Source organism: Dasypus novemcinctus, chromosome 21 (assembly GCF_030445035.2).
Source record: "Dasypus novemcinctus isolate mDasNov1 chromosome 21, mDasNov1.1.hap2, whole genome shotgun sequence".
NCBI lineage: Eukaryota > Metazoa > Chordata > Mammalia > Cingulata > Dasypodidae > Dasypus > Dasypus novemcinctus.
Genome location: NC_080693.1, coordinates 67,409,565 through 67,425,048, shown reverse-complemented (window position 1 = coordinate 67,425,048; position 15,484 = coordinate 67,409,565). Strand labels below are relative to the sequence as shown.

General features: G+C 40.5%; 1 protein-coding gene across 13 annotated transcripts in view; it reads right to left on the bottom strand.

Moving 5' to 3' along the window:
- Positions 1–2,159: 2,159 nt before the first annotated feature.
- TLK2 (tousled like kinase 2) overlaps positions 2,160–15,484 on the bottom strand; it is a 140,532-nt gene continuing 127,207 nt past the window's right edge. For 11 of the 13 annotated variants that reach the window (XM_071210725.1, XM_071210726.1, XM_023584672.3 and 8 more), the window contains 4 exons: positions 14,564–14,702; positions 10,441–10,552; positions 8,096–8,203; positions 2,160–4,892 (listed from right to left, as the gene is read on the bottom strand). In XM_071210725.1, the coding sequence (XP_071066826.1) occupies positions 4,719–4,892; positions 8,096–8,203; positions 10,441–10,552; positions 14,564–14,702 (533 nt within the window). In that variant the 3' untranslated portion in view covers positions 2,160–4,718. The remainder of the gene's footprint in view (positions 4,893–8,095; positions 8,204–10,440; positions 10,553–14,563; positions 14,703–15,484) is intronic. The other 2 variants (XM_071210728.1, XM_071210727.1) reach the window with 1 other exon arrangement.

Below are 15,484 nucleotides of genomic sequence, written 5' to 3'. Positions count from 1 at the left end.
GGGGCCAAGTCAGTCAGCCAACTGCTCTCAGATACCTCTCTCCATGGGGGTCTCTTGTCCAGCGCCCCATACACACACACATATCCCTGGCTGACTCCAGCCTGTCTCAAGCCCCTGCTGAGCTCCTCCAGCACAATAAGGCTCTTGTATTCCCTGCCCCCACTAGGTCCAGACCTGCTCCCAGACCTGACTGTTTTTCCAGCCTCTGGCAGGTTCCTCCAACTCACCCGGAGAGCTCAGTAGCAGCCAGAATCCCTAACCACTCCCTCTCATAACCCTTCTCCACTTTCCACAACCTCTCTACTTCTCCCTCCCCTGACCCCTACCCCCAGGGATCTGTAGTCCAGCCCCAGGCTCTCCTTACTCTCGATTCAGACTGCCAGGTTGGTTTCTTAAGAAGGCTCAGGCCTCAGTCCGCCCTCTCCTGCAGCCCTGGGTGGGCCCCTCAGGTAAAGGGAAAACATGATAAATTAGTCTACAATAAGGTACTGTGAGTTTTTTATTTTAAGGGAAGACTAGGGGATGAGAGTGAGAAGCTTTGCTCAAAGAAATTAATAAGTCTTGAGTGCACTGTTTGGTACCAAGGCACTTGTACCCTCCTGGTACTCCCTGAAAAGGCAGCATAGGTATGACTTTGGTCCTAGGAAAGTCCAGCACACATTCCTAACATGGAAAATAAAAGAAGGGTCATCATGTCTTTCAGCTGGGTGAGTTCAGGCACTGCCTGGCAGCCATTCTCTCCTTCCCAAATGTCCACCCCCCACCCATTAGATGGGACTGATGGGAAGGTCAGGACAACTGGTAACCTTCAGCACTCATCCCATCTCAGAGGCAAAGAGCCTAAGGCAGCATGACCTGGAGGCCTTGTTAAAAAGTGACTGTTGGGCCCTACCCCAAGTTTCTGATTCAGATCCGGGGGAGAACTTGAGTTTTGGACAAGTTCCCAGGTGATGCAGCTGCTGCTGGCCTGGGAGTCTGACTTTTGAGAACAACTGACTTTGAGGCTGCTCCTCTTAGATGCAGTCAAAAGCATTCTTGGATCCAGGGTCAGAGATTGCTGAGCTCCTAAGACAGAGGTTAACAATGAATCTCAAAGCAGAGGAAAGACTCCCAAAAGGTCTCCATTTCTTGCCCAAAGCAGGACTGTCTAAGCAGCTGACAATGCCAGCTTGTGAGATATAACAGCTAATTTTAGGAAGCAGGGGCTTCCCATACCAACAAGTTTGTGCATCATGCCTTTACCCCAGCTTATCCCAGGCAGAATTTAATGACAGACAAAGATAGCTTGGGCAATCTGAGTGCTATAAGAAAGAGAAAGAGTCTAAAAAAGTAAACAATCAGCAGGGAAGGTCAGGTTAGTTGTAAGTAACCTTTGCCTTCCTAGAAGCAAGGATCTGGACCAGATCCTTGCATCTAGCTCTAGGATCTAAGAGAGGTAACTGTATTTAAAGAGAATTATTTTCTAAATTAAGAAACAAGGGGAAAAGATGTAGCTCAAGTGGTTGAGCACCTGCTTCCCATGTATACAAGGTCCCAGGTTTGATCTCTGGTACCTCCTAAAAACAAATGGAAAAACCAATGCTCACTGGGGAGTGGGTGTAGCTCAGTGGTTGAGCACCTGCTTCCTGTGTATGAGGTCCCTGGTTCAATCCCTGGTACCTCCTAAAGAAAAAAACAAAACACAACACACAAGACCTCTCTGACTGCTCATCATGTCAGTAGGAGGAAAACCTGTCCTACCTGGATTAGAAGGAAGGAGGTAGGCAAACCCTCTAAAACAGTGCGCAAACATGCCCAGGTCAGTCACAGAAGTGGGGTCTGGTTCTGACTGGTGATTTTCCAATTATAGTTGCCTATCTTGTGATGGAAACCTAAGAGCCAATTCCCTCCCCTCAGTTCCTTGCATTCCATCCACCCCTTCCTGGGACCTAAAGCCTTCACCCCTATTCTGTTCACTGCTGCAGTCCCACTAACAAGCATAATTCTTGGCACACTGGAGGGGCAAAAGTATTCCATGAATTAACGCATTCCCTCATGCCTTCAGCATCTACTGGGACTCCACCACCAGAATTCCACTATCCACACTGCAGGTAGTAGTAGGTAAGGTCCTGTTTGAAGCTGAAGAACTGGAGTAAAATCAAGAGGCTGGGAAATTCATGTCTTAAAACTTAAATTTTTAATATCTTTCTTTCCCCCTATTGGGAGAGGCCAAAACAGTCTGGTTGGGTTTAATTACAAATTAATACATATCTTTTGTCATCGTTTAAAAGAAATGAACACTGTGGCAATAAGGGATTATCCTTGGAAAAAGTGAAACCCATATTAACAAAATATGTCATGGAAGAACTTCACTTGGTGATTTCTTTCACTGGCTATTTAAAAGACAAGAAAAGGTCAAATCTCTGCATGTACCCTGGGGCTTGTCTCATGCTGAGGGGAGAGGCCTTGCCCAGACTCAAAAAGCATAGTCAGCTCTACCCATGCCCCAGGCCTGGAGCAAAGGGAGATTATACCCTTTCTTCAGCATTAGAGCAGAAAAGGTAGATCAATAAAGTCCTGCAGCTTCACTTATAAGCTCATGGGATAAAAGGGGGCAAATAGTTAGAGGGAAGGTTTAAAGATGCACAATTTTATTCAACCTTAAAAAAAAAAAGGCTGTATCAATGAGTGAGAGGGAAAACTAAAAAGGAATATTAGTTTTAGTAAGTTTATACATGGTCCCAACTTCATCCATCTCTTCATGTATGCAGACACCATCCTTTCAGCACTGCTCAACCTTGAGATCCCATGGCTGCTCTTGGCTTAGCAGCTTGACGGCAATGGTTAAGAAAAAAAGGTACTCTACACACACACACACGTTTGTGAGCACGTGCATATGTACATAAACACACGCACACACATACATTGTTGCAATAAAATAGTGTGGGAAAGTCAGGGCACCAAGGCCTCTGGGGCTGATGTCCTTCTTTTCATAGTTCCACAAGACAATTCCTACCCACGATCTTCTTTCCCGGCACACTCCATCTTCCCTTAAGATCGCCTGATACTGCAGAGAGTGGAACAAGTCCAGAGAATAAACAGAAATCCTAGAAAATGTGTAGTTAGTGGCACCGTTTACATGTAAAAAAACTACTAGAATCATGAGTTATTTGAGAGCTCTCAACCCTTCCTGACTTCCCTCCTCTGGACCAGGGAACTTGCATGCCTGAATGCTGTATCTTTAAATATTTCTGGCTGAGCCCTCTTGCCACATATGTCAGTAACATTCCAAGCTGGCTGCCACATGTTCAGACTCTGGCCTCCTTCCCTCTCTACTGTAGAGTGCTCTGCTATTTCAAGGGCACGGTGAGGCCATGTGTCTCCCATTTCAGCTCCACCTTCGTTGATCACACACCTCTGAATCAACCAAATTAAAAAAAAAAATTAGTTTCAAAAGAATGTTTATATGTGAAATACCTATTCCTCTTGAGATTATTTTTTAAATTCCACTTGATGAATCTATTAAAGTGATTTAGACAAAGTGTGTGTGCACAAGCACACACAGACACACACGCACAACCACACACCCACAAAATTTAAAGGACTGGGGAAAGGTTGATTCCTGCCAACAGATCTAACAGAGGAAAGCTTATGTGCTGATCAAGTTTTAATAACATGGTTAACAAGAAATGTACACCATTTAGCAAGCACACAAAGACTGTGGGTAGGAACTACTGATCCCTGGAGCATCTGCCTAGCTTTGGAACAGTTTCGATAGTTACTATACTCAGAGAATCCAAGAGGACTGCATGGACAGATGAACCTTTATTTAAAAAAATAGCACTTCAAATAAATTAAAAGGGACAACCGTCAAGTGTTCAAATTGTGAAGAAATAGTTGAAAACCTAGAGAGACTCCAAGCTGCAGTCTTCTAACCTCATTCTTCGTCCAATGGCAAAAACCCACACATCTTAGTACTCCCACTCAATTCTTTTTCCCTTACTGAGACAAGGGAAGCAATTGCAAACAGGAGACCAGACGGAGGAGAAAGCTGCATCTGACTGGAATGAACATTGCCACGTACTTGCTAATACGGGTTTCACTTTATGACCAAACGTATTCTTTCAAAAATAAAAAAGGGGGGAGGGAAGCTGCATGTTTTTAAAAATTGAAATTATTTAGGGATAAAACGCTAACTCTAGTGCCGTTAACAGGCAATAGCAACTTTTTTCCTCCGAAGTCAAACACCATCCCCAGCTGAGCCTTTGTGCTGCAAGCTTTTCAGGAGATGTTACCTAAACTTTATTAAAAGAAAAGAACAAGTTTAAATATAGACACTGGACTAGCCCAGTCTGTATTTTCAAGTCCACATTCTTCATCTGAAGCACTGCGTCCATCAGGGACCTCCCCTGAGGCTGCATGTTTTCAAGTTCACAGTACATGGAACCAGTTTTTCTTTTAAAAATTTTCCTCACTCAGAGCAGCCACGTACAGTGGCCGGTGACGCTGGAACCTTGGGTGGGGCCTTTTCCTACGAGGCCTGGCCAGAGCTGCCCAAGGTTTCTCCTCAATGAGAATCAATGCTGTCATGCTCTATGGATGGGAAAAAAGCAAGAAAATAAAAGCACCTGGTACAGGTTTCATGAGATCCATTCGGATTCGCTATGTCCCAAACCCGCTGCTGAATGCCATTTGTTCACTTTGTATGTGTTGAACAGTTTGTGGCCTAGGAGTCAGTCTCAATTTGAAGAACTGTTATTGGATGCCCCAGAGGTTGATGCAATAGCAGCTCCAGCAGGGCTACTTGTGGAGACTGACTTTCGGATGTGAGGCAGCAAGTACGGGTCACAGGCCAGCTGCTGGACATCGATGCGGTCCTCCTTTCGGTAGGCCAAGCATCGCCGAATAAATGCCTGCAAAGGAAAGTTTCTTAAGGAAGCCTGAAGCAGATAATCGTGAGCCCCCCTAGGGCACCCTCAGGCTCTGTATTAGGTGCCAGGGCCCAGCGCAAACATTTCCTAAGAAGGGGCTTAGCGTCTTTCCTGGAAACCACCAGGCAGACCCAGAGAAGGCAAGGGAAGGAGATGCACTGGCAGTAGGACTTCTATAACTCCTTCTTGCGGAGGTGACTGAGCCATACCTGAAAGCGGGAAAAAGGGGCATGGCCTTTCAATACCTCTGCCCCACAGATCAACCAAAAAATCTCTGCCTTGGTTGGTTTGGATGGAAACAGTTAAATTTCATGGCCCTGCCAATACAGGCCATGGCCTCACATGAACTTCCTGAGGAAGTGGGAATTCTCATGACAAACTACCACCATATGCAGGGAAAGGAGACCAACATTTACTAATACTATAATGTGTCAGAGACTGGTAAGTGCTTCCCCAAGTGTCTCATTTTCCCCTGAAAGGTAATTAAGCCAATGATCAGGCATACAACCTAAGTAGTAAAGGGAAGCCTAAATAGTACTTGTATCTCCAAAAGTACTTCAGACATAAAAACATGCTGTGAGGGGTGTACTGTGGAATCCAAATATACGACCGACATGGAGGTTTACTTTGCATTATCTATGAAAAGGCTAAGCAGTTTCAGTTTCTATGCTATAATGCTAAAGTACTTTAAATTGACTATCTGTGTTTTCTTGCTTGCCTTTTTCCCATTATTTTAACCAGTTTTGTTTAATGAAAGTCTAGTAACAATATTTTAAATAAATCAGTTTTTAAAAATCCAAAACAAATAAAAGGAAAATTAAAATAAAGCTAAAGAACTGCCCGTTGTTTTTTTAAAAATAAAACATCAAATTATTAGTTTTCCAAATTTTTCATGTTTGATTAACAAAATATAAAAGTATAACACCAAGCATGGTTTTTCAAAATCAAAGTCATTTATAGGAAGTTGCTTGGTAAAAGCATCTGGAAGACAAAAACAAACTCAGAAAAATGCACATAAATGATCCGATCCCTGGCCTTTAAAAATGAAACTTTATTTGTGAGAATTCTGGAACTGCATTTAAACTGGTTATCTTGGGTTGAATGCTAGTCAAATACACTCCTTTTACTTTGAATTTTCTCTCTATACATCTGTCAGTGATTGATTGAAACAGAAATCATCACATTGTTGCCTTGATGGAAATCTTCAACTGCTTCCCATCACATTTTACAATCTACCCCTAGTCCTCTTCTCCTACCACTCTCCCCTCTGCTCAGCCTGATCTGTGGACCTGCCAAACTCACACTCACATCTGAGCTTTACACACTTCTCTCTGCTCAGAATGCTCTTCCCTCAAATCTACGCATGGCTCCCACCTTCACATCATTCATCACTGCTCAAAAATGTCACTTCATTACTGAGGTCTTCCTGACCATGCTGTATCTACAAGAGGGTTTGTACCTTCCCATCTCCCTTACTCTGACTTATTTTTTTCATAACATTTATCACTATCTGAAATGCATCTGTTCTTTGTTTTATTGTTCATCTCACCTAGTGGAATGTAAGGTCCCTGAGAACCTTGTCTGTGCTGTTCATTGCTGTCTCTTTACAGTTCCATCTCCACTACCAAGCACAGTGCCTAGTGCTTAGCAGGCACTCAATAGATATTTGGAGTGGAGGAGAGGAGGGAGTTGGACAACTGCACATTTAGAAGGAGGAGGCTGAGGCAGACTGGAGAAAATGAGTGGAAAGATTTGGAGGTATTTCTGTATTATTCATCGCATGTCCACCTAAACAGTCTTCTGAAGTTTTAGGAACCATCTGTTCACTATTTATTGAATCAACACCATACTTTGACAAAAGAGGTATAAGAAGATAGTCTCGAAAGACCTGAGAGATGAGGCAAATTAAGCATCTGTCAGGCAACTTACCCAAATCCCTTTTTCAATGCTAGATGACAGTTTGATGTGGGTAATAAGCACAAGTGTGAAACACTACCAAGTGTTAGGCACTACAGGTCACTTAAATCATATAATAAACTTTCAGGAAGGTACCTTTGTTTTCATTTTACCAATAGAGAAAAGGAGCTCAAAGGCTGAACTTGCCCAAAACGGACAGCTACGAAATGCAGAGCTTACAACAAATTTAGTGTATCAAGCTTCAAAAGCTTGGACCCTCTCCACTAAACTGGCCTTCTCACAGGATAGCCAGGAAAAGTATACTTCCCTTAGGAATGTATTACAGGACTTCTTCCTTGCTGATTTACTTTTTAGGTTATGTAAAGCTTAAATTATTGAATCAATGGGTGCAGAGTCATTGGTTACGAGTTATAAGTACCTGCTAAGAAGTTAATTCTTGCCATGTAGTACATCAGCCAAACCATTCTGAAAAGAGGCTCTTTCCTAACTTACTTCACTTAGATGCACTGTGAGGGGACAGCAGAAACCAAAAGCTGAGAAAAGGGATTATATCTCTAACTGTTTACTTTGACTTTAAAAATGCCAACGACCACAGCATTAGATGGGGTTGGCCACCTATCCAGGTAGGGCTACTTAACATATAAAAATAAATAACATAGCAAGGAAAATCTATGGGTAGCTACTAAATGTTGGTCTGCACATGTGTAAGACTGAAGTGATTATTTATAATTTCCTTTTTCCACCTAGCATTGCATGTTTCCTTTGCCCAAATTAGTTTTTTAGTAATATCCTTACCAACTGCTACATAATTTACTGTCTTGACTACTCACTTGCCATTTAATTCTACAATGCCTGGTACTCTTGATTAATTTCTCCTGTGTGGGCCTTAGGTCCCCAACTTAATCACAACCCCTGAACTGGGACTAAGTTGAGTATCCATCATATTGCCCACAATGCCTAGGATACTTCTGCTGAAAAGCCTGCTCTCCCTTTCCATTTCTGACAATAGTCTTTGTCATGGATTAAAAAATCTACCCACCTGAAAAAAAAAATCTGCCCATCACTATTCCCATTACTGGAATTGGGGAATGGAGTAGATAGGGTGTGAACAATATTCTTCTGTTTTTCTTAGGAATATTAATTCATGCATATACTAATGCTTTTAGTGACTACTGAATTTTGTATTAAGTAATCCATCCAGTGTTACCAAAAGAAATAACGCAGAAAGCAAAACAACTGTTTCAGCTGACTAGTGAATCAAAACTTACCTTTGCTTCAGGTGTTACTACTGGCTTTGGTGGAAACTGTACTTCAGTAGCTTTAAGAATAGTATTCTCTTGTAGAATGTCTTGCTGGGACTGGTTATGACCAAAAGGCTATCAGGTAAAAACAAACAAAGAAATAAATAAAGAACACAATTCAAAACCACAGGTAAGAGAAAGGAGAAGACATCTCCCATGAGAATTGCTGGAAGGAATTTTGAAGTTCATCTCCTCTAATCCTCTTGTTTTACGGATAAAAGGGGGAAAAGCTCAGAGCTTAAGCAACCTGGTTCATGGTAAAACATCTAGGTCAAAGCAGAGCTGGAACTAGAAGCATCTCCTATATCATAATACTACTGCTAAGCTTTGCTGACAACAAAGAAATAGAAGATTCAGAAAAAGAACTAGCAACCTCTTTTGCTCTAAGTGATACCCGTGGGCTTAAGCAGTACATACATGTGTCACTGGCAGACCCATAACACAGATAAAAAGAGATGAAAAAAGGAAGTAAAATGGAAGGAGTAGAGAAAAGACAACAGAAAAATGGAGGAAAAAACAGTGTTGGGGCAACTTAGTGACTTCATCTGTGTTCCATGCTCCAAACTGCCTTTTTAAAAAAAGTAAATTCTTTAGGCTCAAGCTCTCAGTCATCTCTACAGTGTTTCTACTGAGAGATTTTTTTTTAAAGGTTTATTTTTTTATTTATTTCTCTCCCCTTTCCCGCCCTAGTTGTCTGCTCTCTGTGTCCATTCGCTGTGTGTTCTTCTACATCTGCTTTGTATTCTTGTCAGTGGCACCCAGAATCTGTGTCTCTTTTTGTTCCATCAGTTCTCCGTGTGTGCAGCGCCATCCCTGGGCAGGCTGCACTTGTTTCACACTGGGCAGTTCTCTTTACGGGGCGCACCTCTTGCGCGTGGGGCTCCCCTGCGCGGCAGGGCACTCCTTGCATGCATCAGCACTGTGTGTGGGCCAGCTCATCATACAGGTCAGGAGGCCCTGGGTTTGAACCTTGGACCTCCCATGTGGTAGGCGGATGCCCTAACTGTTGGGCCAAATCTGCTTTCCTCTACTGAGCGATCTTACACAGTTCTTTCTAGATAACCTCTACCACTATTTTTGGCAGCACTTCATTATTAGAGATTATAAACCATAAGTAAGCCTTATTAATTCTGAACAGTTTCCTCATTTTAGACAGGCAGGATAAAGAAACAAAGACCAAGGAGAAGGAGGAAGCTGAAATTGAATGACAAGCTTGGTCTGGGGATTGTAATCAAGGTATTAAGAATCCAGAGGGATTGCAGAATTACCAACAGGGTTATAACCACAGCCTAACAGGAGCACTGAAACACACTGAAAACAGAAAAATGGATGTACATACACAACTAGATCCTAATGTATACATTTATAAGATATTATGCTCACGAGAAAAACACAAATGTGAAAATCTATTAGGTATAGTTTATTACCTAGGTTATTACTTGATCAAATATGCCATTCCGATTAGAAGTTAACAGAAGAGTAATATTTTCTCATACTACCTCCCCAGTACAGAAATGTAAAGCATACTTTCATTATTAATAATCTTTAAAAAATGGGGTGATTGGTAATAAAGAACTCTGGGAATGTAAGGGTCCTAGGACTCTTAAGAATGGCTCTTGGGGGAAGCGAATTTGGCTCAATGGACAGAGTTTCTGCCTACCACATGGGAGGTCCAGGGTTCAAACCCAGGGCCTCCTGACCCTTGTGATGAGCTGGCCCACGCGCAGTGCTGACATGCGCAAGGAGTGCACCCTGCAAGGAGAGCCGCCTAGCGTGGAAAAAGTGCAGCCTGCCCAGGAGTGGTGCTGCACACACGGAGAGCTGATGCAGCAAGATGACGCAACAAAAAGAGACACGGGTTCCCGGTGCCGCTGATAAAAATACAAGCGGACACTGAAGAACACACAGCGAATGGACACAGAAATCAGACAACTGGGGAGGACAGGGGACGGGGCAGGGAAATAAAGAAAAAATAAATCTTTAAAAAAAAAAAGCCTCTTGGGAAGATGGCATACTTTAAACTATTTTATATAAATCCCTATACATACTACCAGAATAAAAAAATGTTTTGGATCTAATTGAGAATTACATTTTCAACAGTCCTACAGAATTCAATAGGTGTCCTAGGATAAAAAATTCCTGCATATATATATATGCAGGAAATATATAAAATTATTATTAAGTCTGTAGTTCAGGATTCCATTTTGTATAACCATTGATCAACTCTAAGAGAATAACCCATACAGAAATATTCCTGTATATGTGCCATTCAAGAAGGAAGTCAAGCCACTACACCTGCCGTTCTTTCTTACCTTCCTTCCATAAAGACACTGGTAGAAGATCACACCCACTGACCAGACATCAACTTTATTTGAGATCTTTGGTGGTTCTTTCCCAACCACAAAACACTCTGGTGGTAAATACCTGAGACAAAAGGGAAATCAAAGTTCTTACAAAAATGATGGTATAAATCTAAATAGTCAAAAAGGTAAAGTAGATGACCTTGTTGGAAATAAGACTATCTGAATTATAACAACTGAATTTTGTCAGACCTACCTAGAGATAGTCAAGGAAAAGACACTCTAACTTATGGAGGTGGTAATGTCCTACAAAACCTTAAAATAAAATGTATTTCTCAATGAACTAAAAAAGGCAAATATTTTCCCTAGTTCCTATTTCATCCACCACAGTCTACTTTCCCAGGCTATACCTAATACAAATACCATTCAATAAGTTTAAAAACAAAACAAAAGCACAAAAGAAGTCCGTTTTCTTTTATAATAGCTTCATCAATATTACTAGAAGTGTGTGGGCTTCCTTTCATGTTGGCTGAAGAAGGAGATGCCTCTAAAATAAATAATTACTTTAAAAGATCAAATGAATTCATGACCCAGTACAGCTAGCTCTCTGAGGAGAAAGGTTATTCTGCCTTCTTAAGATGGCCTCTTTTGACAATCCGGACTGAAAATAACTCCAATGTATAATCAATGATGGCATTAAAGTCCCAATTATCAGAGGATATTTTATATTTCTTGCTTTAAGGGTGATCAGGGGCTTACTGGAAAGAAATAGTTTAGCAAAATTCAAATTAGTTCTTAGTACAACTCCTTCCTCATCTGAATTCCTCCCTTCCCCACAACTGGCCTCAAAAGACACTAAATGAACAGTCAACCACACCAAATTGTATGGTATGGAAGGTATGTGCCTCTTGGCACTTAAGAAACCAAACAAATATGCGTCCATTCACAGCCTGGAGCCTCAGCCATGGCACAGCTGGAATGCAGAATACTGGAAAAAACGGATCAATTTCTGTAGATCTCATGCTGGCAAAATCAATTCTACAAAAAACTTTCTTTTGGACCCTGCTGTGCTTCTGGTATAAAAATCTAAACTTATAGACTGACGAGGACCACAAGAGGTGAGAGGCAGAAAATATTCCCTCTCTAATTCACTGTGTCTATCAAATTCAGTTTCAGATGAGTTTTTTTTTAAAGAGGTTAGTTTCATATTCTCATTTCCTATTTATTAGATTTAACTGACACATTTGAATGATTTGAGATCTTTAACTAGATTATTATTTCACAATGAAAGCATTTTGCCAAACAATACAGACAAATAAAAATTTAGATGGAGAACTCACTAAGAGAATAAAAGCAAAAAACTAAAATGTAGGAAAAAGGAAAGAAAAGAAGAATAGCTTTTCCCACCAAATGCCAGTAACATCTCTCTGAACCCCAGTTTTTAAGATTCTTGATGACTTAATACACATAACCTAAATATGATCTTGGATAAATCAGACTACAAAAGACATGGTCAGTCGATAGTAAAAATCTAGCAAATCACTTTTTAAGGTCTCCATTTACTAATCTGCACATGAACAAATTAAACTAGTTCTTCACCCAAATAATAGTAAAAATAATAAGTATTCTGATTTCCTATCAAGGACTTTAGAAGACAGTTCTAGTGTAGTAAATCTGTTTTGTTGTTTTTAAGTTGCACATTCCATCACAATAAAAAGTCCTTATACAAAAAAAAAAAGTGGTTCTTAAGGCTTAGTCTACAAGTCATTTACTTAATAAACAAAGTACTAATAAAAGAATACAGAATTCTGGTACAATCAAATACTGCAAATAGTCACTTAGAATTTTTGTATCCTCCTGACCTATTTGTACTCTCTGAGTCATTTTATAAAAGGATGACATATTGAGGATGGTGATCAGGTTATCATGACCCTGATTTCCTACCAATATGGGAACTCTTCAAAATTTCACAGAAATCCACAAAATTTTCTTTTTTATTATGAAAAATTTCAAATATGATCTAAAGTAGTGTGAACAGCAAAACAAAGCCCCAAGTAACTATTACCTAGCTTCAGTAATTATCAACATATGACCAATCTTTGTTCATCTACCTTCTTAGCCACCACCTTCAAACAGATTACCTTGAGGAAAATCCCAGTTATTATCCAACCACTGACTTCTTATAGCTTAGCAAATAGCATGAGGTAGCAATGAGATAACTAATTTAAATGTGAAATAACTACATCTTTTAAAAATAACAAGCTCTCCCAAGGAATTCAACATGAAAGTATCTCAGAAAAATCTTTGACAATCCCAAACTAGGTGATTTGGGTGCAATCTCCAGTTCAGGAAGGATTGTAGTGATTATAAATTGAGATTTATTAATATGCCTCTACTCTGTCGGGGGACATCTAGGGGAGAACAGATGCTTAGCCTGTAAAAACCTTTCTCATAGTGGATTACCTATGAAGTTGTTGGTGTGTTTTGGATTTAAATTTTGAAATATAAATAAAGTTTGTTTAACTTGAAAAAAAGGTAAGCTATCAAGCAAAGAGCTCATATTGACGATCCAGTGAGGTGAACTTACATAGCAGAGTTATGGACTTGTTCCCAAAGTTTCCAAAAGCAGATACTTTTGTATGATTTAAGTAGTGACAGGAACACCAACCCACAATAACCACCACCACAGTGAATAAACACACTGTAAATGTAGCTTCTATTTTAAACATAGAATTTCAAAGTTCTAATCTAGGGAATGATTTCTACTGTAGGTGCCTTCTCTCCACAAACAATAAGGCACAATGAAAAGAAGGTGTAGGGAGCTCCAGGACTCTTCCTCCAAGAACAGCTTGTAGACCCACAGACACTGTCTGAAGCAACTCTTCTGGGGCTCTGGAGGACAGGGGAACATATTTTATAAATCCGGATTTTATGGATTTCTGTGAAATTTTGAAAAGCAGAACAAAGAGACTAAGAAACTTCATTTGAAAAAACTGTGAGTCCCAAAGAAAAATTATCTAACCAACTGAGCCTAGGGTAAAAAGTGCACGTTACCACTCTATGTGCTGGCAGAGGCTTTCTCCATGTTCAGAATCACAAATTCCAATACTGGCTCTGTGTTAACATATCTCCTCCCTCAGAAATGAAACAGATACTTCCTCCCTCCCCCCATGCCTTTGTTGTTTCGTGCTCACTGTCTGCTCTCTGTGTCTGTTTATCTTTCTAGGAGGCACTATGAACCGAACCCAGGACCTCCCATGTGGGAAGGAGGTGCCCAATCACTTAAGCAACCTCTGTGCCCTGCTTGCTATGTCTCTCATTGTGTTTCCTCATTGCATCATCATGTTGCGCCAGCTAGCTGTCTTGCTTGTCTTCTTTAGGAGGCATGAGGAACTGAACCCAGGACCTCCCATGTGGTAGGCAGGCGCCTAACTGCTTGAGCCAAATCTGCTTCCCGATATACTTTTACAATCACAAAGTTAAAAACCTAAACTGCACGATTGTATGCAGAGGTAGGACAAGTCATTGAACAGGGAAGGTAGAGCTTGCTAGGGTGCTTGGTGGAAGATGAGTGACAACAGATGGAAAGAAATATGCCTCAAAACCTTTTAGAACACGGCTAACAGAGATGGATAAACTTCTTTGTAATTGTGCTCATTTTTTCCTGTATTGACTCCATGTGATACTGTGGTTATTTGACATCCTGATCTTTGCAATGCCTCACCCTCTTCCGGCAACTGTAGAAATGAATCCCTCATTTAAGAGCCCTTGAAGACAGGAGCCTGCATTTCTACCGAAAAAAACTCAGGGTCATTGTTTCTACTACACCACGTTAGCAGCCCTATTATCTTACCTACTTATAAGGCCAGACCTGCAGAGGACATATATCTCTCAAACAGCTGGCCACACACAATCTCTCATTGTTTTCAAGGAAGGAAAGAAAAATTAAAACAAATTAATGAAAAGACAAAAAGTCAAACTGGTCAAAAGACAGTAACTATTTGGGGAGGAAAGTCAGGTTTACAGCATTTTTGCCTTAGCAGACAGCATGCAGAAATTAATAATTACTAATGTTTCAGTATAGCAGATAACCACATCACAACCAGTTAACCTGGCAGACATTCTGAATACCTACCAATAAGTACCAGCACCTTGTGATGTTAGCTCCATGCCATCCACTGAATTGTAGCTATCATCATCCATGATCTTGGAAAGACCAAAATCTGTGATTTTTATCTCTCCACATGCTGTACCATTTACTAAAAGAATATTACCTAGAAAGATAAAAACCATCATGAATAAGTACAGACTGATTTAAGAGAATAACCCAAGTTAATAACAGACAAGGGGACAACTAAATTCAAACTCTTGCACACAAAAAAGAACATCTGAGTCCCTTAAATAAAGTGCTCTGGACTATGGATGCTGGGGGAGAGTCCTCAGCATCTGGCTGCAGACTTCTATTTTCCAAGAATCACCTCCTTACTGTGCCAAAACCACCAGTACGAGCACTAGGAAAAAAAAATAACCTGCCAAAGTAAAATACCACTTATAAAGTCAGTCAGAAATAGTGGGAAAATTTCATCTGAATTTTCTGTGAAGATCTCTAAACCAATGTTCAGAGCAATAGTTTCAGAAGGAAAAAAAATTTAAGGAAAACACACAAGGGAATCAAAGCTAATACCACAGTGCCACCTACTGCTACTATGGTAGGAAAGGGTGTTGGATTTAGTGATGAAAAACCCAATCTTTTAAAAAATCACTTCACTATAATACTTTAGTCACTTGAATTATATTAGTATGTTAAAGAATAGTCAACAGTGAGATTTAATATATAGCTTCCAGAAAAGGAAAGCAAAGTTACCAACTGTGCCCAAACCAGGAGGTGAACGGGAAGCATTTTCCTAACACCCAACTAAGCTGGTTAGAGATATCTACATAGAACTTACATAGGCATCAAAAAAACAGCTAAGGAAACAACAACAAAAATAGAGGTGAAAAGTCTTTGGAACATCTGCAGTAACTAATCCTTTGCTCTTTGCTGATGTCTTGAAAG